Source organism: Mesoplodon mirus, assembly GCF_964341445.2.
Source record: "Mesoplodon mirus genome assembly, chromosome: 17".
Lineage (NCBI taxonomy): Eukaryota > Metazoa > Chordata > Mammalia > Artiodactyla > Ziphiidae > Mesoplodon > Mesoplodon mirus.
This window is the reverse complement of record NC_138993.1, coordinates 20,265,971-20,290,887: the sequence shown is the minus strand read 5'-3', so window position 1 is coordinate 20,290,887 and position 24,917 is coordinate 20,265,971. Positions and strand designations below refer to the sequence as shown.

The window sequence follows — 24,917 nt, the reverse complement described above, 5'->3', positions numbered from 1 at the left end:
TACATTGTTGCCTCTGGAGGTGTTTGGCCAATTATTATTCTTGCTAGTATCAGGTGTTGAGTTCTCTTTGAAATCTAAAGCTTCCTTGATTTTGAACACTTAGGTCCATTTTACAATGAAGGAAGGAAATGATAAATATTATAGAGGAAACTTTAAGGAATAGTTTTTAGAGACTTGTCCTTATAGAATTGAAGAGCTCTTAGCAAAAAGGAGAGGAAATAGCTGAGAAAGGGACAAGTTATCAATAACTGCACTTTGAAATCTAATTACAGACATTGGTAGTGCTGGTTGCTGACTGTTAGGGGTGTAAAGAACCAGAATATGTTAAGCAAAGGTTTATTTATACTCAAGAGGAGACTGATAGACTGTTATTGTGGGAAACCAGTTCAGTTGCAGAAGCCAAATATGGTGCAGGTATGCACAGCAAAATGGCTGGTGCAGCAATTTGCCTGAATTCTGAGCTGCTTTAGACGCTCGCTTCTTCCTTTTCTTTTAGTTTTCTAAAGTTGCCTTTTACTTTCTCAAAGAATGGCCCTATTGTGTAGTGTGTGAAATGGATTGGTATGGTGTTCAAAACTGGTTTAAGATTCACTTGAAATGATGACTCTGTGTTTCTAGTTTTGCAACATTTAAGTTTTCAGATGATTGTCATCCTCGAGTTGTAGGTAGCAGAACTGCTTGCAAAGTTAGATGTAGACGGGGACTCCCAGATTTTATGCGTATACATAATTTCAATAGAATGTCTATCTAAAAAATGTCATGTAACACATTATTAAAGCTATATTTATAGAATGTATATTTACAGAATTAAAGTTGACCAAGATATCTCCAGGCAACTTAAAGCCAGGCTCTGGTCGTTGCTGGTCCTTGTCTCAGGCATATGAGGATGGTGGGAATGAAGAGGGAGGGCTGGCCATGCAGGGGAAGCATTTAGTCACTTGAGGAAATGAGGGTGAGAAATTTTGCCATGGTGGGTTTTCAGAATGAAGCAAGCAGGAAAAAGGAAATAGTTCTCTATGGATATTGTTCACTGTTGTGTGGGCATGAAGACAAGTAACAGTCAAGTGGCCAACACACACCAGAAAAAAATCACCCTGCATTTAATTAAAGGCGAACAGCTTATGCAAAAAAGAACATACAACAAAATTAGGTGAGGTACCCTGTGCAAGAGGAAACTTATTTGGCTCAAGTAAAATAACTGCTCTTCACTGTAGTTCATGTACCGAAAGCACAGACAGTGTGATTCAAACAAGCAATATACAGTAACTCCTGTGTGCTTGTTTATTCCCTTCCTTGCCTGAGACCTCTACAGGGTGAGCCTGAGGTGCCGATACCATGAAGCCTGCCCTGCTTTCTCTGTGCCCTTTAGAGGCACACTGTGACATTTTCTTAATAGGTTAGTGATTTCACATTATTATTTCTGTTAGTTTTTGGAAACTAGTAAATAGAGATGATCCCTGGGTATTCATGTTTTCCCAGAGTAATGGTAGGATCTTGGAATTAGAGAAGATGGGAGAGAAAAGGTCATTCGTGTGATTTTTTTGTTGTTGTTCTAGTCCTGGTTCTCCAGATTGGAAAGAGTTACTTGGTTTGTTTTGGCCTGAAACCAGCCTGGTTTTCCCCAACATGCCTCCGAATGGTCATCTTTAATTGGCATATGTTTTTGACAAATTGAACATGCAACCTTAGTTTAAGAGTGGTTGAAATGTTAGCAGTTAGGAAATAAAATCAATAACTAAAACCTAATTAAGCTCTTTTTGGTCACCTCCCATTGCTTTGCTACGTCAGTGGTGTTGGGAATGGTTTAACCTTAATATATGGATTTAGTGTTGGGCTAAGCACTTTTACATCCATAATCTCATGTATCATGTTAGGTAGGTATTATTATCTATGTTTTATGGATGACAAAGTCAGAGAGGTAGGTGACTTACCTAAAGTTCTATGGACGATTATGGCAGAGATGAGATTTGAACCCAGGTTTTCTAATTCCACAGTTGGTGATCTCTGTACCAACTGAGTAGGTGAATCTGTTATAGAAATCTTTCTATAAATTATTTTAAGTGAGTTCCGTGTTTCATTATTAAGTGAACCCATTCACTTACAAAAAGGATCTATTTCAGTAGAATAAAAAACACATATGATGTCTGATAATAAAATCACATGTAAGACTATAGCATGTTTTTATCATCACATACATTAAGGAAAATAACTTTCTGATAAACCAGTAATAAATAGTGTTAAATACCAAAATTAAGTCTGAAAGCATGGATATTAATAAGGAAGGCCATAGTCAAAATACATTAAAATAACACTCTCTAAAAGTGAAACCAGGGCTTCCCTGGTGGCGCAGTGGTTAAGAATCAGCCTGCCAACGCAGGGGACATGGGTTCTAGCCCTGGTCCGGGAAGATCCCACGTGCCGCGGAGCAACGAAGCCTGTGTGCCGCAACTACTGAGCCTGCGCACTAGAGCCTGAGAGCCACAACTACTGAGCCTGTGAGCTACAAGTATTGAAGCCCACACACCTAGAGCCTGTGCTCCGCAACAAGAGGAGCCACCGCAATGAGAAGCCCGCGCACCGCAACGAAGAGTAGCCCCCGCTCACCGCAACTAGAGAAAAGCCGCGTGCAGCAACCAAGACCCAACACAGCCAAAAATAAATAAATAAAATAAATAAGTTTATTTTAAAAATAAATAAATAAAAGTGAAACCATGCAGAAGTGACTTGGTTTGTGAACTCCTTAATTTAGAACTTTTGTTAAGCGAGGGTAGTGATACTTGAAGAGGAATTTAGCCTGCAAACTTAGGCTATCAGAACTGTTCAGGTTATGATGAGCTGCCTTGTTTCACCCTGAAATGAGGAAACAGACCAGTGAGTCTAGTAGGAAGTCATTCAGCCGAGAAGGAAGGAAGACAAAGCGTTAGCAGTAATCACAGACTGGTAAGAGCCCGCTGCCTTCCTGCCCCTCCTCATTCCTCCTCGCACCATCCTCCACCCAGCCTGAGCAGGGAGAGTGACAAGAAACTCTGGGGAGGCCCTGCTCTGTGGTGGCAGGAAGGCTCAGGCCACCATGACCGAATCTGTAATTTCTACTTCTGAATAAGTGGCCCTTTTCCCCCATTGATTTACTCTTTTGTAATGAGTGAGTTTAAAAAATCTTTTTCTTTTTAAATATATTGCTTTCAGATGTGACTCCCAGGCTGGATTTGAAAATAAATGTTGGCCATTACCTGATCAGATGCTGTACGGTCTTATTTTTAACCATTGTTTCTTTCAAGGCCCTGTTCATAGTGCAGAGGGCTGCAGGAGACACGTGGGGGCCAGAGTGGTGGATTGTGGCCTGAGGCACTTACTTGCTTGAGAAAAATTGCTGCCAGATGAGTAGTTTCAAAAAGCTCAGGCTGCTGTTGTGGTCTTTAGTGGGGAGAGGATTAAAGGGCATGCAGTTTCTCCTCTTCTTTATAAATATTTGCTGGAGAGCTAATGGGTTTTTGTGTGCATGTGTATTTCCTTTTTCTATGGGGGAAATTACCAGTAATACAGGAACATCCTGTGATAAAATATACAAAGTACAGGCTGAGGGAACGGGACGGATGAAATAGAAGAAATGTGCCCCAGGCCTGTGGCATGCTGTATTATGACTAGTCCTGGCATCTCGATTTGCCTACAGGTGATTCACTACAGTATAGATAGGGGAATGTGTAGGGCCTAAATAAACAGGCTATTCCATCAGCTGCTTTAATCATGAAAAGCATTCATCCCCATCAAAGAAACCGCAAATGCTTTCCCAAGCCTACATTTTATTTTAAATTGGCTACCCATCCTGGAAGAACTGCGGTGGGAATAATCCCAGGTCATTTCAAATGCTCCCGTGTCTGCAGGAGCAGAAGCTTCACTGCATTGCTCACATGGTATATAGACGCCTCCCAATGCAATACCTGCGAATCTGATGACATGCCTGCATTGAGGTGGTGTGACTGGGAATACTTTAAATCCGAGTCTGCAAGCAGAGAAACACAGGAAAGGTCTCCAACTGTAATTGTTGATTCTGTGGAAAATAGGAGCGTAGAAATTTCTAAAAATACTTATCTTTGTTGCCGTTATCCTCTCTTCCAAAGGAAGTTCAACTATGGCTCCAGAGTAAGAGAATTACCGTATTAACGTTTTAATTGAGCAGTCTCACTATGTGAAATTGTATATCAAGGAATATTTTAAACCACAAATTCCAAATTATTTACTTGCCGCCTTTTAATAAACCGAGTTCTCCTTTCCAGAGGGAGTGTCTCAGGAAACTGTTCTGGAGCTTGAAGAAAGCTGTCCCAGCAGGGCACTGGGAAGGCCCCCTCCTCAAGACCGAGGAGCCCCACTGGGCTCTTGCAGCTGAGAGGGGGCAGCGCGAGGGGTGTGAGGGCACAGAAAGACGGCCTGGTAGCCCTGGCTTCCCCTTCCACTGCCCCCAGACATCAGGAGAGAGTGTCAGGGCGAGCCCATTGCCCCTATTCTAGCCTGTTATCCTAACCAGGGGGAAGCTAAGAGCCAGCTGGTCCTTCCAGCACCAGGAGATACAACCTCCACCCTCAGGGCTCTCACTCTCCTTCCCCCTCTGGTGGACCCCCTGAGAGAAAGCTCTTTTCCTTCTGTGCCTTTTTGCAAAGAGTTTTCTTTTCACATCTGGGCAGGGGAGAGAAGACATGACTCTACGTTTTCTTGCTAGAGTATGGTTACTTGGCATCAGGCACCTGGTCATGGTGGTCACAGGGGGGCACCCAGGTTGGAAAGGCCATTTTCACAGCACAGCACCTGCTTTTTCTGAGCCCGTCCGTTAGAGACAGCCTTTCCTAATCGGATACCCACCCCCTCACATGGGAGGGTGAGGGAGTAAAAGGTTCCACTGAACTATAACATACGTGTGGAAAAGTGCACAGATTGTAAGTGTACATCTTCATGAATTTTCACACCTAGAAAAATATCGGATAAATGAAATCTATGAATCACCCATAAGGATATGTCGGCCATTTATTTACCTTCCCCTCCACAAGGAGTCCTTTTCCTGCTATCAAGTAAGTTACCCATGTAACCAGTATCCAAGTGAAGTTTCTTATATAATGATATTTCTTCCCGAATTATGAAAGCACTTTGTAGGAATTTTGGAAAATACAGCAAAGTATAATAAAGAAAATAAAATCCACTCACTGTACCTACTCCCCCAAAATGGCTACTGATAACATTTTGGTGTGTTTCCAGTCTATCTGCCTGTTCCCGTCTCTCACACACAAAGACATACACACACCCACAAATATACACACGGTACTATACCACAGCTTCCGAAGTCTCACACATGTGTGCGAATACACACAGAAGTTCCAAAGACAGATTTGTAGATATTTCACTGCCTGGTGGTTGGCTCCCTCAGCAGAATGGCTGAGAAAGAAAGGGAAACTGAAAACCATCTGTCTCCTTACTTGATAGCAGGAAAAGGGCTCCTTGTGGAGGGGAAGGTAAATAAATGGCTGACCTATCCTTATGGGTGATTCATAGATTTCATTTATCCGATATTTTCCCGTCTCTCAGTCAACTAGCATTGATGATGGGAAATTTAAAGACTTCTCAGTGCGGACCATTACGTAGAGACCTTTTGATGAAGAGCAGAGGTGAGGCCTGGCCTGGACTCACCCTTTTCAGGCTCCTCTGTGAAACTGAACCTCTCTTGGCTCCAGCTTGCTTTTGCCAGAAGGCCAACTTTCCTTTTTCTTTTTTAATTAGCTCTTTCACAGATAGCCCAAGCAGAATTTAACCACAGAGCTCTTGCTTTAACAAAAGGAAGCTGAATCAAAATGTTGGAAATGGGGCTTCCCTGGTGGCGCAGTGGTTGAGAGTCCGCCTGCCGATGCAGGGGACACGGGTTCGTGCCCCTATCCCGGAGGATCCCACATGCCGCGCAGCGGCTGGGCCCGCGAGCCATGGCCGCGGAGCCTGTGTGTCCGGAGCCTGTGCTCCGCAACGGGAGAGGCCACAGCAGTGAGAGGCCCGCGTACAGCAAAAAAAAAAAAAAAAAAATGTTGGAAATGGGCCCGGTGGTTTTGTGATTTACAGCAAAATGATCTTCCTTGTCACTACTAAGATGGATGCGATGATGCTTCCCTGCGCTGGGCTGGTTGCTTTCGACCTCGCTGAAATCTCCCGCTCACACTGTAAGAAAGGGGACAGTTGGCACCAGCTTCCCGTTGCTATTGGTGGTACAGCCTGTATTGCCCATATGCTCTCAGGCTGGCCAACAGCTTAGCTTCTGCAGGGGACTTGATAGGGTTCCTTGTGCTGGAAAAAGTTGTTTCCCTTAAAACTGCCTATGCCTCTCTTTTTTAAAAACTATTTTTTATTTTCTTATACACTTGGGATTTGCGTTTCTATAAAAGTTTATCAGACTTTTTATATTTGCAAAATGTTTTCTTCGGTCACTCCTTTCTCCTTGTTTGTTAAAAAAACATGTTCACAAACAGTATGAAGTAGCCTGCCTGTTTACCAGAGTTCTTGTATTTCTTCGCAGTCGGAATCAGCTGTCCGCCCTGCCGGCCTGCCTGTGTGGTCTGCCTCTCAAAGTCTTAATTGCAAGTAACAACAAACTTGGATCGCTGCCTGAAGAGATAGGTCAGCTCAAACAGTTAATGGAGTTGGTATGTTACTGATTTTTAAGATGCCCTTTTCGTTTGTTTACTAATTGTAGCCTATCAAGGTAGTCAGAAAGACTTTTTGCTCCAGTGAGTCAAGGAGGGGGATCATGTCCGTGGGAAGGTCTGTACATGATAGAGACATTAAGTGGGGAAAGGAATAAATAATCATGGCTTTGCTGTGACAGAGTTCCTGAAATTTACAGGTTTCCTGTAGTTTACACTTCCTGAAGTTTGCAGGATTTACAGTTCCTGAAGTTTACAGATTATCCTATGGTATTTAGATCACTTTTTTTTTCAGATTGCATAAATAAATGTGTGATAAATTTTGGACACACTGGCAAAATAATCTGCAAGTAAGTTAGTAGGCCAAACTTTATGAATGTATATAATTAACTTGGAAAGAAGAGAATGCTCTGATTCTCTAAGGATTTTAGGAACCGTTGCTCCAAATTGATGTAACTTGAAAATGTGTCCATTTCCTCAGGGAGAAGAAAGAAGAACAAGTTATAGGTAGGCAGAGATGGCTTGTAAGTGTGTACCTGAGGCCGAGATGTCACCTCCTTCACTACTAATTGAAGTACTGACCTTGTTTCTAAAATGGGAAAGAAGGAGTTCTTTCTGTACTTCTGTTGAGCTGAGATATCTTGGGTGAATGAAGAGGCAAGAATGAGCAACTGGTCTAAACCATAATTGTCATAATTTATCCTCCAACAAGCGTTCTTCCGTACTGCCCTTGTGTCCAGCACAAAGCTGGATGTTGTGATTACAACCATGAAAAGGACATAATACCTTCCTTCAAGTAGACTCCAATCTAGAACATTGATGGCCAATAACTTTTCTCTTGTGTGCCAGTTCCAGTTAATTTTTTCAGGGCCACCTGGAACACTGGGGTGATGGCTTGTGAGGCCCAGATAAAGAGTGCTATGACTCCATGGTCCTGTGTTCATCTGGAATTGGCTCTGAAAGTGACAGCCCCCATGTCACATATGTATCCACTTTGATTTTAGGACAGAAGTGAGTAATTCCTGTATAAAGGCAAGAGAGCCCTGAAAAGGGTACCTTTTTCAGGACGGCAGTATCTGAAACCCATTCCAACTAGCTCACACCAAGAGCTGGGATGAGTCGTAAGGATACAGGGGTCTTCACGTCACTAGCACCATGACATCGGGTCAGGGATCGTGAGTGACTAGAACAAGGTACTGGAAACTTGTCAAGAACCATGGAAGCCACTGGTTTTCTCGCTCAGCTTTCTGTACTTCTCCATACAATGGAGAGGTCGCCTAGCCCACAGATCCCAAGTTTAAATGTCCCCCCAGATAAAGCACATAGCAGAACCTACCAGCAGGTCTCAGCCTTGGTTTCTGAGTGAGAGAGGCGAGACCTGGTTCCAGCGTCCTCTCCTGACTTGGTCAGCGATGCCCAAGGCACATGGTCACATTGCCCGGACATGGCTGCTCGGCTGCCACCGAGAGGGGTGATTCCGAAAGAAGTCAGATATTAATTTGGGCAGACATCCTGCTCTCCACAAAGTCTCTATTACAGGAAGTAAGTGCATGGCGTAGGAACTGATTGATTGATTCAGTCTTGGGGTTGGGAAGGGTTTGTACAGGAAGAGACCTTTGAGAGGCGCCTTACGTAAGTCCATGTAAGGGACAGAGGAGGCACTCGAGAGAGAAGGGACAGCTTGTGCAAAGGCCCGACCGCCCGGGAGTGCACGGCATGCCTGGGGAGTGTGAAGCAGTACAATCCCATTGAGGCTAGGTGGAGTGAGGCTGGGCACTGCGTCCTCGAGGCCACGGCTTAGATTTAGGCCATGGTCACCTCCTTCCCAGAGTGTTCAAGGCCCTGCTGAGTCTGGGCCCTGCATACCTCTCTAGGTTCATCTCTTGCCCCTGGCCCCTTTACCCTCTGAATTCCAGCCTTGTTTATTTTCACTTCTAGGCTTTTGAGCACATCACCCTTTCCACAAGGACTGTTTCTTCCTTCTCTTCTTCTCTTGGTCAGTTCTTAGTCAAGGTAGATTTCACTTCCTCCAAAAGCCTTCCCAGATCCTCCAAGCCAGGGTTGGGTGCTCCTAAGGCCAGCACCCTCTACGTATCACTGAATTTTCATGGAACCACATTTGTCTTCTCACTTGGCGTTCTCCAGGCCAACACCCGCCACACCTTGAAAGCTGCTTCCGGACCGGAACTGCGTGTTACTTGCTGTTTTATCCCAGTGCTTGGCACAAGATAGATGCCCCAAAAAATGTTTGCTGAAGGCTGCTGTCAAATCATGGACAGTGGACCAAGAAGGTGGCTTTGGACCGATTGCGAGGACTCCCAAGTGCCGTGCCAGTGAGGGGCTTTCAATCCAAGTTAATTCAGAAGGTTCCATTTTAACTGATTCTGGAAAACAAAAGATATAGCAAATAACACTTCAGATGAAACTGATGGTTATTTGCATTTTAAAAAAATGCTTCTTTCAGGAGTGTGATAAACCCCCAAATCCGGGTTTGCTAGAATTTGGATTAGGTCTTGCAAACACTGTATGAGTACAGCGTTGGTGTTTTTCCACTTGTCGGGCTCCTGCGGAGTGGATGTATGGCACATCGGTGAAGTCAGCCTTTGGCAGCCGTAATGTGTTTCTGTCCCACTGCACCCGGGCTTAAGCTGACAGCTTGCCAGCCATGGGCTGTGCTGCTACAGACCAGCTCATCTGCTAATAGGTGGTGCACGTGCTGAGCCCTGCAGCCAGCCCCACACGGGGCAGGGCTTTCCTCAAATTCTCCTGTCAGCTGCTGGTGGCAGGCGGCAGAGGTAGAAGAGCCCTGTCTCTAGGCTCGGGGCACATGAGCTGCTGGGTGGCTGTAAGGGATGCCCTGGGCTTTTCTTAGGCCCCCATCCGGAGCTCAGCTCTAGGGAAGCTGCTTTGCCTCCTGGTTCCAACACTGCCATCAGCCTGTCCTGTGTCTTTTCTCCACCAGCAATAACTCTTGCACTCTTGAATTCTAGTGGTTTTAAAAGACGTCTAGTCCGGGACTTCCCTGGCGGTCCAGTGGTTAAGACTTCGCCTTCCAATTCAGGGGGTGCGGGTTCGATCTCTGGTCAGGGAGTTAAGATCCCACATGCCTTGGGGCCAAAAAAACAAAACATAAAAGAGAAGCATTATTGTAACAAATTCAGTAAAGACAGAAAAAAAATGGTCCACATCAAAAAAATAACAATCTTTAAAAAGAAAAAAAAGACATCTAGTCCAATCTCTCAACATCTTACAAAAGAAGAAACCCAAGGCAGAGAGACGGTGAGCGATGCCCAGAGGGTCGGTCACCCTGGCGTAGCTGAAACAGAAACACCCTCACCCAGCACTGTCCCTCACCCAGCACATGATGCAGACAGCAAATGTCATTTTATTTTTGCCTTAAAAAAATTTTTTTTTGATGTATTTCTTTTAACATCTTTATTGGTGTATAATTGCTTTACAATGGTGTGTTGGTTTCTGCTGTAGAACAAAGTGAATCAGCTATACATGTACATACATCCCCAAATCTCCTCCCTCTTGGAGTATAGTTGATTCACAGTGTTGTGTACTTTCTGCTGTACAGCAAAGTGAAGAATCATTTATACATACATATATATATTTATATACATTTATCCATTCTTTTTTAGATTCTTTTCCCAAATAGGTCATTACAGAGTATTGAATAGAGGTCCCTGTGCTATATATAGTAAGTCCTTATTTATCTATTTTATATATAGTAATGTATGTATGTCAATCCCAATCTCCCAGTTTATCCCTCCCCCTCTTTCCCCGCCTGATAACCATAAGTTTGTTTCCTACATCTGTTACTCTGTTTCTGTTTTATAAATACATTTATTTGTTCCATTTTTTTAGATTGCACATATAAGCGATATCATATGATATTTGTCCTTCTGCAAATGTCATTTTACATGTACTAGTAGCCACATTAAAAAAAAACAGAAGCAAGTGAAATTCATCTTAGTAATATATTTTAGTTTACCCTAGATAGCTAAAATATTATTTCAACATCTCTACAATATAAAATTAATGAGATATTTAATAGTCTTTCTTTCCTACTAAGTTTTTGAGGTCTTCCACTGACACAGCACAGATTGGACTAGCCACATTTCTCCTGCTTAATAGCCACATGTGGCTGGTGGCCACCCTACCAGACAGGGCAGCTCTATAGCTTGTGTTCTTTCTGCTCTATGGGCAAGTGTGACCTTCACAAAAAGCATTTATTTGTGAAGTTGGTGAATATTTAATAATATTGCCATTATTTAACCGCAAGGGGTGACTGGCCTTGCTTAAGGTCACAGACTAAAAAAGATTAGTTTCCATCCATTCTTATTTATTTTTCATATCTTTTTGCTTAAAATAGTATTGATACTACAGGTAACTACGTCAGATGATTTTAGCTATCAATTGGAAAAAAAATTCCCTGGAGAGCCTGAAGTAATTCTAGAATTGCGTGGGAGGCTCCTGTTTTGTAGTTACATAGTAACCAACTTGTTAAAAACATTTGGTTGCTCCCCAAGCATTCAGAGTACCTTTAGTCACATAGCGCTGATAAAATCTCTCAGTTTATTATTAGGCTCTGAGCCCTGTTGAACTATTTTGGTAGAAATATTTGAGAAATTTTCACATTAGACTCAAAGGGTATCCTAAACTGAATTGTAAACTCTCTTCTCTTCCAAGTATGAGCGAATGTTCCAGAGTCATCATTCGCTTAAAAAACAAAAACCAAAGCACTGTGGCTATCTGCAAGAAGGGTGCCCTCTCTAATTTTTGAGAGGAGTTGGATTTGGAAAACAGTATCTTACTTTCTTGAATATATCACAATTATCTAAGAATCTTAAAACATAAAGCATTGCCATTTAGTGATTGTGATTGCACAAAGAATATGGACAAGCAGTTTTTCCTCCTTCCATGAAGACTTTCATTAAGTTAACACTTCTGAGGTGTCTTTTCTTGAGTCCACAGAAGAGGCGAGGATATATTTCCACATTGTTTCGGGTGCCAGAGAACTTAGGGGAACCTAAGCACTATGGAGCTGTCCCTCAAGGGTCATTTCTGATGAGAATGATCTAGAACTTTCTGACCTCCTCAGCTACTTTGAATTACTTCTGTACCGCATGTCTCCTTAGAGCTGTAGCTGTGTGTCTGTGTTGCTTTGTAAGTCTTTGTATCTGCATGTTCTTTCTATCCAGGAAAGAGATAAAGCACTGGCATTTACTGAGCACCTACTGTATGCCAGGCACTCTGCTGAGTACTTGACATGTGTTCTGTCATTCGATCTTGACAGTAACCCAGCAAGGTGGATATCCTGTCTACCTTGCACAGACAAGTGTGGGTTTCAGGATTATTTACCCAAAGGGCGTGGGGCTATAATGTGGTAGAGCTGGAGTGAAAACCAGGTTTGCCTGTTGAAAGCCCAAGGCCTTTCCACAGTACAATGCAGCTGTGCTCACTGGGGCCTCATCTAGATCGTAAGCCTCTCGTGGAGAGGAGCCATGATTACTTTCTGTGCAGTTGCCCTGTTTCAACTTGCAGTGGTTTTCCCATTCAAGTTGGGGCAGGCCGTGAACAGTAGGGAGAATGTTACAAAAGTAGGGTGTGGTACAAATGGACCCTGTCTGTCTCACTGAAGAACCTCAAGCCAGGCACCAGGGTCAGCAGACTTCTCTTGGGTTGACTAAACCTCATTTTACTCATAAAGACAGTGTCAGCATCCTGGAAACATGTTTTTTTTTTTTTTTTTTTTTTTCACTTGTCAAATCATACCCGAAGGATAAGGTGTGTTAAATATTTGGTGAGAAATACTGTATGGACGCCATGCTGTAATTAACAGATGGCTCTGAAGAAGACAGGCACGCTAAGTAAGAACACAATAAATTTGAGAACCTTTTATGGGGCATTTGCCCAAGGTCTTAAAAGTTTTCTCACCAGTTCTCTGTACATGCTGACACACTGGGGTCCATCTCTTGTTTGGTTTTTCTCAAGTCTGCCCTCTCCCAACTCATGCCGTGTGTGCAAATTGTGTCTTCCGGCTCTTAACTTCATATAAGAGGACATAATACCACTGTTTCAGAAACCTGCTTTTACAACCCCAAACTCACTGGGCCTGACTCAGGTAGTAACTGACTGGAAGGTGCATTTCCTGGCCCTGACTAGACATGCTACTTCTTTTTTCTCTTTTTTGTGAAATGTTTGGTTGTGTGGAGAGTTGGAATTCAGGGATTGATTATAGACACAGAATGTATTGAGGAACTTCTGAGGAAAATCTCTTCTTTGTTTTTTTTTTTTATGTGTTGCATTCCAGTCTCTGAGGTAGGTGTAATGGAGACATGAATTCATGTCTGATGTAATCGTAGGTCCATTCATAGTCTCTGGAGATGCCTCCTAACCTCTCTGTTTTCTGTGAGGGAATTGGAAACTCATGGCCTGTGCAGGGTCCTTTCTGTTGCTTCTATCTCTGCATTTCTTATGAAGAGCAGTGGGGGTGAGATATGTGTTTGCTGAGTAAGTGGAAGGGTGTGAGGTGGAGTTTTATACTAGAAGTAGACTCTCAGTAAGTGTTGAGAAGTAATAATTTATCATATCAGAGGTTGCTTGAAAAAGTTTTGAGTTTAAATGAACATACTGATTTGTCTTAAAGTTCTCACTACAGGCATTTAGGTTTTTGATTGCTGAAAAATCAAAATTGACATTACTCCTAAGTGAGTTAAGTATCTATCTTTCAAACAAAATCTCTTCATTATTTTTGATATGGTAGATGGATTTTCCTGATGTTGGAAGGAAATTGGAATTATTTATAATCTCACCTCTTCTTTTTACCTAGGAACAGAGAGGTTAAGATATTTACCTAAAGTTACACAGTGAGTCATACAAAAGACATTTCCAAAAATGGACATGGTCACATGATGGGAGGCCAGTATTAATAGCTTATATTTCCTGTTAGAACGTTTGCATTTTCTTCAATTAAATAAAGAGGTAGATTTTTTAAAATAAATTTATTTTATTTTTGGCTGCATTGGATCTTGGTTGCTACACGTGGGCTTTCTCTAGCTGCGGCGAGTGGGGGCTACTCTTCGTTGTGGTGCGCGGGCTTCTCATTGCGGTGGCTTCTCTTGTTGTGGAGCACGGACTCTAGGTGCACGGGCTCAGTAGTTGTGGCACGCGGGCTCAGTAGTTGTGGCTCGTGGGCTCTAGAGCACAGGCTCAGGAGTTGTGGCGCACGGGCTTAGTTGCTCCACAGCATGTGGGATCTTCTTGGACCAGGGCTCGAACCCGTGTCCCCTGCATTGGCAGGCAGATTCTTAACCACTGTGCCCACCAGGGAAGCCCAAGAGGTAGATTTTAAAATACGACTTAAGCTGTAGTATAACCACGCTAAGTTTCTGAAAACCTGAGAGTCAGGGGAAGATAGCTCATGAGAATACCATGTGCAGTTCTGCCGCTTAGCCTGGTCTTACTGGAAACCTTCTCTAACCATGATCATCTTGACGCAGTAGTTATGTTGGCTTTCATTAGAATTCACAACTTAAGAAAGCATGTCTAGTCTTTTAAAAAATATATTCTGAAAGTGAACATTTCCTACTTTAATAATCCTTGAACCTATGCTGATTTTTTAAATCCTTGTCATTTTTGCATTCTGAAGGTAAGGTAGCAATTAGCAGTCAGTCAGCAAAAATTTATTTATCTCCAACATGCATTTAACCCTTCTAGAGACTTTTTAAATTGCCCAGAAGAGTTGCGATGAAATGAGAATCTTAACTTCTAAAGTTTTTCTTTTGGTTGCTTAAAAGCATCTTGATTAAACCAGTGGAAAATAAGTGTATTTTAAGTCATAGCTAAAATTCTCTATTTTGTTTTTTAATCTAAATGACAAAATTAGACTGGCTGTTTCATAAAACTTAAGTTTGAGTATTTATGTGATTATATAATGCATAATGATTAGATTCATTTCTGTATCAAAGAATAAAATTAGATTATATAATGCATAATGATTAGATTCATTTCTGTATCAAACAATAGAATTGGGCCTACCTGTATATTTAAAACTTTATAATGCTGAATATATGGTAATTTGATTTCACTGTAGTTTGGAATAATTATTTTCCAAGACATAGCTTAGGGCTAATAGACAATTCGGAAGGGATTCATTTGACTATTCTAAGAAGTTACTGGATCTGGAACTCATAGCTTGATAAATTCTCAGTATTTCAGAAATATGGGGCATTGATGTTGTTTATTTTTAAAATTTATTTTCCTAAATCATATCTTTTTAAAATGAACTCCCCCCCCAAAAAAAGCCATTATTTCTTTTAGACTAAATGTGGACAGACTTTATAGAGAACCAGGCTATTCTAGGAATGTTGCTTTTACACTTTTTAACCTGAAATACGTTGTCTGAAAACATCTAGACTATTTTCCTCTCTGTCCTCCTCCTCATTCCCAACTAATTAAGACATAATTACCTGTGGGGTTTTATTTTTGTGATGAAATTCATAACCTCTTTAAAACTTGGCAGGCTCAATAGCTGGGAGGGCATTGAGTTTGCACAGTTTCCTGCAATATTGATCATACAAGAGTGAAAAGTCTTTATCTTGCTTTTTCCCTCATTATTTTGGCAGGACAGGAAGTAACTGACAGCAGTGCAGAGTACTATTAAAATAATTTGACCTTCACCATATACCCTTCAAAATGTGAATGGACAATTGGACTTTATGTTTCTAATTGTCTACAGATGTCCTGTCTTGCAAGTTAGAAGGAAAAACTTGTTTTATCATTATGTGAAGTTCTTTAAAAAAAATAAATTAGGAAAGCGTTTTCCCTGCAGGTAAATAAGTGTTTAAATATAGCTGAGGGGAGTCTATTTTCTTTGATAAGGCCATTTAGAAATATATGTTGGAAAAATTACGGTATATTTGTGGAAACAGCATACTCTAATTTCATGGCTAGCCGAGGTTAGTCAACAACGTGCAAGGTGAGTGTAGTACACAGGAAAAGAATAGAATAAAGATGAATTTCATCTCAGGAGATTTCATGGTGAGACTGTGCTGCCTAAATATATCCATTCTCTTTCCTCTCCCACCTCTCTTTTTTTAAGAGAAATGTTTTTTCTTTGTAAATTATGTCCTTAAAACTTCTGAAAATCATCAGTTTCACATTGAAAAATACATGATTCCCGTAATCTGCAAAAGGGTCTTTCTCATGCTATCACTCACAGACTTATAAAACATTTTAGGTGTCAACATAAATTCTCCTTACAGGTGGAAAATAATTCTCACTAATTCTTCTCCCATGACCTCCCCTCCTCTCAGCCATCACCAACATGACTGTGCCTGGTCCTGAGTCCAAAAAAATGATTTAATTTCATATATTTCTAGGGCTTACCTGTGTACCATTTGTGTAAGGACTCTTAGATTTTAAAATGGTACCTCTTGCTTATTGGTAACTTGGTGGAAGCAAAGAAAGATAAAACTTTCATTGAAAGGGTTTGGTTGTAGATTTTTGTGGCTGATGAAATGCCATAGTAACTGGGAAAAGGTGGCATTTTACTTTTCACTTCTCATATATGGAAGTATATTCAGAAAGGCAGAGTAATTTACTGATTCATTGAGGGACTAAGAGTGACTGAACAAATCTCTGGACCTCCTAATTATGTAATTACTTCCTTAGACGTTTATGTCTCTGCAGATGCGCTTGTCGGGTTTTTTTTTTTTTTTTTTAACATTAGGGATGTCTTTCATAAAATTTTGTGTGACTTTTCTGGGCCAGAAGCAATGCAGCAATAGCCAGCTTGCGGGTGATGCCGTTGAACACCTAATGTCCTTAACCTGTCACACGCCAGCCCCCTGCCCCAACCCCAAGTCAGACAGCTGAGTGTGGAACGGTATGGCGGGCTGATTCCAATGCGTACACCCAGGCTTTACAGATGACAGCTTCATTTCCTTTAATAGGAGCGATGTTATTCCTCTTCATCAAGTGATATCCATTTAGCGCCTTCATGACCTTGACAGATTGGCAAGTCACCTGAGGATATGTAAATGAGATGAGGTTAGAGGGCAGAGATCCACTGTGTTCTGTACAGCCTTGCTCTTAACACGGAGCACAGAGGTTTCAAGGAATTGGTCAATGGTGAGTTCTCATCCGAGTGAATATGAAACCAATTTCTGAAACAAGGCTTTGCTGCTTTCTAAGAGGATGAGTGAAGGGGAGTTTTTGCAGGTTCAGCAGTGATGTGGGATGTTTAAGGACTTGATCTCATTGGGATCATTTGTGGCCCAAATATATTTGTGGTTCTGTGACACCAAGCAAGACCTGCAAGAAATTTGGTGTGTATGTTGGAGCCTCTTGGGCTCCCAGCCAGAGACAGAATAAACTGTACCATTATGGAGCATCAACATAAATGGACTTCATAAGTCTTATGCAATATTTATTGATCCTTACTTTATTTTTTTTTTAATTTATTTTATTTTATTTATTTATTTTTGGCTGCGTTGTTGCTGTGCGTGGGCTTTCTCTGGTTGCGGCGAGCGGGGGCTACTCTTCCTTGCAGTGCGTAGGCCTCTCATTGTGGTGGCTTCTCTTGTTGCGGAGCACGGGCTCTAGGCACGTGGGCTTCATTAGTTGTGGCATGTGGGCTCAGTAGTTGTGGCTCACGGACTCTAGTGCGCGGGCTCAGTAGTTGTGGCGCACAGGCTTAGTTGCTCTGCGGCATGTGGGATCTTCCCGGACCAGGGCTCGAACCCGTGTCCCCTGCATTGGCAGGCGGATTCTTAACCACTGCACCACCAGGGAAGCCCCTGATCCCTTACTTTATACCTGGCATTCTGCTCAGCACAGGAGGCAGAGTGACTAAGACACAGTCTCTTCCATCTAGGAGCTCACAGGCAAACATTTGAGCAGATTTGAGTTTGGGATTTTATCCTGAGGAGCCGTTGCAGGTGTTTGAGCTGATGAATGACAGAGTGAAATTCTTCACACTCTGTAAATCTTCACTTTGTGAAGGATGGAACCAAGGAGGAGATTGATGCCTGGAAACAACCAGAAGATCATTATACTGTCTAGCTGAGAGATACTGCTGGTCTGGACTAACGGAGTAGCTGGGGTAAGGGAGGTGGAGAGCAGGGCAGAACCACTAGGGACAAGAGGAAGAGTGGGGTTAGGGGAGGTAATAATGATCTAGAAGATTAAAAATGTCATGGCCACCATTTTGCACGTGTCAAGAGGTGATTCCAATCATTGGTTACTAATAGAGTATTACTTTTCCAAAGCAAAGAAGACACAGTCTGCATACCCCACAGTCTTGCTTGTAGAATGTTTGTAAAGGTGTTCAGGTCCAAAGTTTCCAGCCTTCTGATAAGAACTCCATTTTAAATAAATAATGCATCCAAACAATGCAGTAATATATATAGGTATACACTGTAAAATATGAGCATTTGGTAAGGTAAGGTGGTGGCTGAACAGTGGGCTGGAAATTTGTTCCAAGTGTTAACCCTGGTACTTGCAAGCCTTGGACAATTGACTGAACTTTCCTGATCCTCAGTTTTCTAATCTGTGAATATTAGGCCAGTAATATTACCTCATGGGTTTGTTGTGAGAAATAAGACTGAAGCATGTGAGAACAGCAGCCCTCTAGGCTGGCAGAGTAGCTACCGAAGGCTACTAACATGCTTCTTTTCTCTGTTTTCTCTCAGAGGATGTTTTAGATGTTGCACTTTCTTTTTTCTTCTCTGTGCTAAGCCTCACTTGACCTCGGACCCAGAGACCAATATAAAAATGTACCTGTGTAGTTGTCCTAATATTTAAATTCCGTAAGGAGATTTCACATGAAATGCTTCATCTCCTGGCAAAAGGCGTTTACTGTTTCTCTCTTTGTGTTCAATGCAGGACGTCAGCTGCAATGAGATCACAGCCTTGCCTCAGCAGATAGGGCAACTGAAATCCCTACGAGAACTGAATGTCAGAAGAAATTACCTTAAAGTTTTACCACAAGGTAAAAAAAGAAAGAGGAAAAATGAATCAAACAGGAGGCTTTTATTATTTTTTGTTTACCTTTGTGAAGAAGGTAGCTCTAGTCATGTTTGTGTGTGCCTATTAATATTAATTATAATTTGAATTTCATGTGCTGATAACAGAAAAGTTATATTCAAGTTGTAATTTTAGTCAGGGGTTCAGTAACAAAATCATACCCCTGTATAAAGCTGTGTGTGTGTGTATGTGTGTGTATTAAGTTTGTTCAGGCTCGCATAACAGAGTACCACGGACTGAGTGGTTTAAACAACAGAAATGTATTTTCCCGCAGTCTGGAGGCTGGAAGTCTGAGATCAAAGTGTTGGTCAGTTTGGTTTTTCCTGAGCCCTCTCTCCTTGGCTTGTAGATGGCCGTCTTCTCCCTGCATCTTCCCTCTGTGTCTGTGTCCTAATCTCTTCTTCTTGTAAGGACACCCATCATACTGGATTAGGGCCCACACTAATGACCCCATTTTAACTCATTTACCCTTTAAAAACCCTATCTCCAAATACAGTCACATTCTGAGGTGCTGTGGGTCAGGGCTCCAACATATGAATTTGGGGGGCACACAGTTCAGCTCCTAACAGGAGGCAACATGAATTGCTTTTGGTATGGATGGACGTGTGATGTCCTGGAACGTCCAGCCAATAGTTAGTTGCTGCACTTGGTCCTGCAGATGCAGAAGTCAGGGTTTGGGGCTTGGGGCATCTGGGAGCCCTGACTGGGAACCCTGAGTGTCTCGAATCTGTGCTTCAGGCGAGGGCATGCCTTTGCTAAAGTGAATCTTGGGCTGATACCACTGGTTGCTTTGATGAATTTCTTGAAGCCTGGAGCAAGGATGGCTCCAGAGCCTCAGCATTGCGACTCGGCACGAACACCGAGCCCCTCACACAGCCCCACCCAGGAGCCAAGCACGGGCAAACCCTTCCCTGCAGCTCTGGGCTTCCATAGTATGTCCCTCTGATATGTTGCGTTGAAGTTAAAATAAAAAGATATTCAATAAAAAAATTGTCAGGGACTTCTCTGGCCGTCCAGTGGTTAAGACTCCGTGTTGACACTGCAAGAGACATGGGTTCGATCCCTGGTTGGGGAACTAAGATCCCGCATGCAGCGCAGCCAAAAAAATTGTCAGTCAACTGTACTTCAATAAAACAAAAATAAATTAAAAATAAAAAAGATGTATTTATTCAGAAATGTTATACCATTAAGAATGGTGATAAGTAGCCTTGTAGATCATGCTGGATCTGAATTTCACATTTTGGGATCCTTGTTTGGACGTAATCAGGAATGAGTTGATGAACAGCAGGACACTGAATGTTTTCTCCAAAACATACTCTGGTTCTCAAAGATCACATTGGTTTCTATCATTTTTATTTAAGCACATTAGGATGCCTGATAAGCTAAAGCGTATATTTGGGAACAGTCAGCATTTGGTTAATCTGACTCTAATGCAGGTGTTTGAGAGCTGCCTGATTTTTATTATTCTGTTCCTGCTTCATGATCTTTGGCTTGAAGTGCTTCATTATTCAAGGCAAGAAAATGGAGCTCAGGAAAGGGAAAGAGCTTTACAAAATGTAATGTGCTTTATAGATGGGAGTTTTAAGTGTTATCTGCCATCTTCACCTTTCTCATGCTGGCTAGTATTTAAAGAAGAAGAATTAGAAACTATCTGGGCCTAAAGATTTATTACTTTATTACTTGAGATGACTTGGTATAGAAACATTGATTTTTCATTTTGTCATTGTGCGGTTCCAGTTCTGATTGGATGAAATTGTTTTTCTTGGTTTGAGCAAGTATAAAGAGAAAACTCTTACAAACAGCAAGTTTATAATCATATAGCCTTTCATAACATTAAAGAAAACTTTCATCTAAATTTAAGCTCTTAGGTTAATTATTGAGAAGTCATCACAAACGATTGAACTCTTGTTTTCAAAAGAAAAATTTAATCATTTAACAGTTTCCTGTAATGGTTTAGAAACATGTGGGAAGAAAGCGCATCTGTAAAATCAAGATATTTGTTTCTCTCACCACTCCTTGCTCTCTTAACTTAAAAGCATTCCTTCTCCTAAAAAGATCACTTACAAATTTCTATACTTTTCATAATTATGTTTTCTCAGGCTTAATATTTTAATATACACTCGGAGCTAAAACGTCAATTTAATGGAAAATCTTCTTTAAAAAAAAAAATAATTTCCTGAATATCAAGTTTCTTTTTGCTTTACTCTGGAGAACTCTGTTAACAAAAGAGCACTGATAATGCTCTCAGGCAGTGAATTGAAAGACTTTTCATATTTACTCACTTGTTTTTCCTCTTTAGTACCCCTCCTCATATGCTTTCAATTTGAGGAGGGGGGGAAAGTTTGTGGCCTAATTGCCCACATCAATCTTGTGGTGGTTATACTACAACTAATGCAACGGGGAGACTCTATTTTGTTCTTTCTGGCACCAGAATGGACAGAACATTGACGTAGTCATTCATTGCCCCTCTTTGCAATGGAGAAAGAGGAGTGGGATTCATTGTTCTTTTTAGTTCTTCTCTTACACCTTTTTCCTTGCTCTCTGGCTTTTTCTGAGCTGGAGTTATCATTTTCTCCTTCGTTTCCTTGTTGTGAAAAGGTCAGATTCTAGCTTTCCTAAACTAAGATGGTAATTGTGTCCCCAACAGGCACTAAAAGGAATTGTCATTATAAAAACCATTTCTTACTTTATTTAACTGTAAGTCGCCTTCCTTCCCCTCCTGCTGTGTCTTCCAAGCACTTAGCTCTCTAGTCTTGCTTAAAAGTCTTCATTTTAAGTGGCAAATCGCTGAAAAGCCAGAGTGCAGTGAAACTTCACCCCTGTTTTGCCAGCCTAACTTGAGGGAGTCAAGTTAGCCATCGGAGAGATGGATTCATATTACTGGAAGTTATAGCAAGGAGATATTCTTTTTACATACAGTCCCCCTAATTCTCAGCCCTGTTTTCAAAATGAACTATTAACTGGAAAGGTCTTACTTTCCCTTTCCCTTTGACTTTCTTGATTCCGTGCCATCCTCTGGCTTCACCTCCTCTCTTCATCTCCCACTGCTCTCCATGTGCTTCTTCAAGGCAACCAGGACGAGTGAGACCTGAGGGAAATCACTTATCCCGCTATTGGTGGGAGAGCTGAGTTTGAGCAGAGAATTACTTGGGGCAATTTAAACAATACACATCCAATTTGAATAAGAATTCAAAAATTCTAATTTGAAAATTCCAATTCAAAAAGATACACGCACCCCAATGTTCATAGCAGCACTGTTTACAATAGCCAAGACATGGAAGCAACCTAAATGTCCATCAATAGATGAATGGATAAAGAAGATGTAATGTGTATACACACAACACACACACACACACAGTGGAATACTACTCAGCCATAAACAAGAATGAAATAATGCCATTTGCAGCAACATGGATGGACCTAGAGATTATCATACCAAGTGAAGTCAGTCAGACAGAGAATGACCAATAATATATGATATCACTTATATGTGGAATCTTAAAAAATGATACAAATGAACTTATTTACAAAACAGAAACAGACTCAGATATAGAAAACAAATTTATGCTTACCAAAAGGGAAAGTGGGGGAGGGATTAATCAGGAGTTTGGGACTAGCAGATACACACTATTATATATAAAATAGATAAACAACAAAGACCTAGCAGGGAACTATATTCAATATCTTATAATAAACTATAATGGAAAAGAATCTGAAAAAGAATATATATACACATATATATGTATAACTGAATCACTTTGCTGTACACCTGAAACTAACACAACATTGTAAATCAACTATACTTCAATAAAAAAAATTTAAAGAGACACATCCTGAGTTTCTCTTACACAGCCGCCTGCCTATCATGGACCTGAGTTTGGGAGCTGCTGAGCTGCTGCTCCCATGTCTCTGTCCTTGCATTTCAATCTCATGACTCTTTTCTTTAATACAAAGTAGTTCACTAAGGTATGAAAGAAGGAAAGTCCCTTCCACACCCAGAGCGAGTTGAATTTGTAGAGACTGGTTGCTAAGTGAACCTTTGTTGGGGGAACACGAAGTAGTCTAGCTGAGTAACGTGAAAACCCTCCAGCAGTACAGGGGGAGCGGAGGGATAGTATGAATTCTTTCTCCAGGTCACTGCCTTCTGTTCCTCTTCTTCCTATAGTCCCTGCCTTTCATCTGCTTGGGAATTCCTTGAGTATTTGAAAGCACCGTGTATCCTCCCTTACCAGGTTTCATAACAAACGTGGTGAGGCCCGTTCTGAAATGAACCCTCCGTTGCCTCTCACATGGAGATCTTGTTGGTTTGCTCCGTGTCACCCTGCTCTGGCATTGCTCAGCGTCTTTGCTCTATGGAATATATTTGACTTCGTGTCTTGCAGCTGCCAATGTCGGTTGGAATGCTTGAAATTACTGAGTGTTTGCTATGCCACTGGGTGGGGATTTTAAGCTAAATATAATGTTCTGTCTTGTTTGTGGAGCTACAGAAGACTTTTTTAAAGCAGTAGAATAAAGCCTAATCAAATCAGGATTACAGGGTCTGTTGCAAAGTTCCAAATTTGATAGCATTTCTTTTTTAAAGTGGAGTTAAACAATTAAGAACATATTTCTAGTAACTCGTTCTGAGATTCTGCCAGCCCACATACATGGAATGCATAAGAATATGTTGTAATTAACATATTATTCGTAAGCTAGCAAGCTGTTTGAAAACAGTTTGAAGTTAAAACATAAGCATCTCTTGTGTGGTGTGGCTTATGTGATTGTTTCACTGGAAAAAAAGCCTTTTTAAATAATAAGTGTTATATATGTCAAGTGTTTACAGCTCGTATCAGAAATAACAACAAATTAAAAACTGTTGGGCCCCCAATGAAAGCTCTCCTCTCCTCTTTCGTAAAGTATTATATATACATAACTTATATTCCTAAAACACAACTTGGTTTTCATTATGCTAAATGATATATTTCCAGATAAGCAGAAAATTTTTGAATGTGTTTAGCCATTTAATCTTGTTGCTTTCTGAGTTTTTTTTTTTTCTTTCTTTCTTTCTTTTTTTTTTTTTTTTCTGTTCTTTTAGAACTAGTAGACCTTCCCTTGGTAAAGTTTGACTTTTCCTGCAATAAAGTGCTCGTGATTCCCATTTGTTTTAGAGAGATGAAGCAGCTGCAAGTATTACTGCTTGAGAATAACCCTTTGCAGTCTCCTCCAGCACAGGTGAGGGGTCTCACAGCAAAGCTGTTGCCGGGGGGATAGGCTATCAATAGCACCTAAGCAACTCCCAGCAGAACTGGTTTGTTGATATTTTGCAGAATTAATGTATGGATATGATCATAAACAGTCACAATCTCTTAAAAAATGAAACCTTGGGTGAATCTGACTACAATATGTTGTCTTCTGTGACATCACAATTGTTTACCACCATTTGCCTCACTGTTCTGGTCACCGCAGTCCCAGAATTATGATGTTTGATTATTTCACTTATTCAGTTATTGTCTGTATCATTTTGTACGTGCATTTGAAATGTTTTCATGGAGTGTATGGATTACAAAAGGAGTAATAGATTCCTTACATTGAAGTTAGCTGGAAACTAGAGTTTAACCATTTTAAAATATGATTGTCAGTCATTTAGAGACAAGATTCAAGCTCAGATATTAAGCTATGTGAGAACAGAATGAAGTATATATGCTTTCAGAATTGGAACATTACCAGGTTAGTTATCTGACGTATATACGTTTTACACAATTCATACTTAAATGTATTTCTGTTAGAATTTTGCGGTTTAGTGCAAGAGAAACTAGAAATTTCTTGAACATGGTTTTCTATTGAAGTCGAATTTGGAGGAAATGATTGCCTAAAATCTTCCCTGTTTTGGAGAGGTCAAATTTGGTGGTCATTGTTGACGTGTTACTTAAAGTGAAAATGCAAAAACTAAAATATACGGAGTGAGATGTCTAGTGTTTACATTTGTTTTGCCGTTAAAAATATATTTATTATTAATTTCTTCATAGATTTGCACCAAGGGCAAAGTGCACATATTTAAGTATCTGAGCATCCAAGCATGCCAGATTAAGACAACCGACTCCCTTTATCTCCACACCATGGAGAGGCCACATTTACACCAGCATGTGGAAGACGGGTGAGTGTGACCCCCCTTGGCTAGAAGCCCCTGTTTAGAGTTTGCTTAGGCCAAGGCACTCCAGGTAACTAACTCCA

General features: G+C 41.1%; 1 protein-coding gene across 2 annotated transcripts in view; it reads left to right on the top strand.

Moving 5' to 3' along the window:
* Positions 1-24,917, top strand: part of LRCH1 (leucine rich repeats and calponin homology domain containing 1) — a 194,525-nt gene that overhangs the window by 109,410 nt on the left and 60,198 nt on the right. For both annotated transcript variants that reach the window (XM_082602166.1, XM_082602167.1), the window contains exons 3-6: positions 6,545-6,671; positions 18,567-18,672; positions 23,782-23,918; positions 24,713-24,840. In XM_082602166.1, the coding sequence (XP_082458292.1) occupies positions 6,545-6,671; positions 18,567-18,672; positions 23,782-23,918; positions 24,713-24,840 (498 nt within the window). The remainder of the gene's footprint in view (positions 1-6,544; positions 6,672-18,566; positions 18,673-23,781; positions 23,919-24,712; positions 24,841-24,917) is intronic.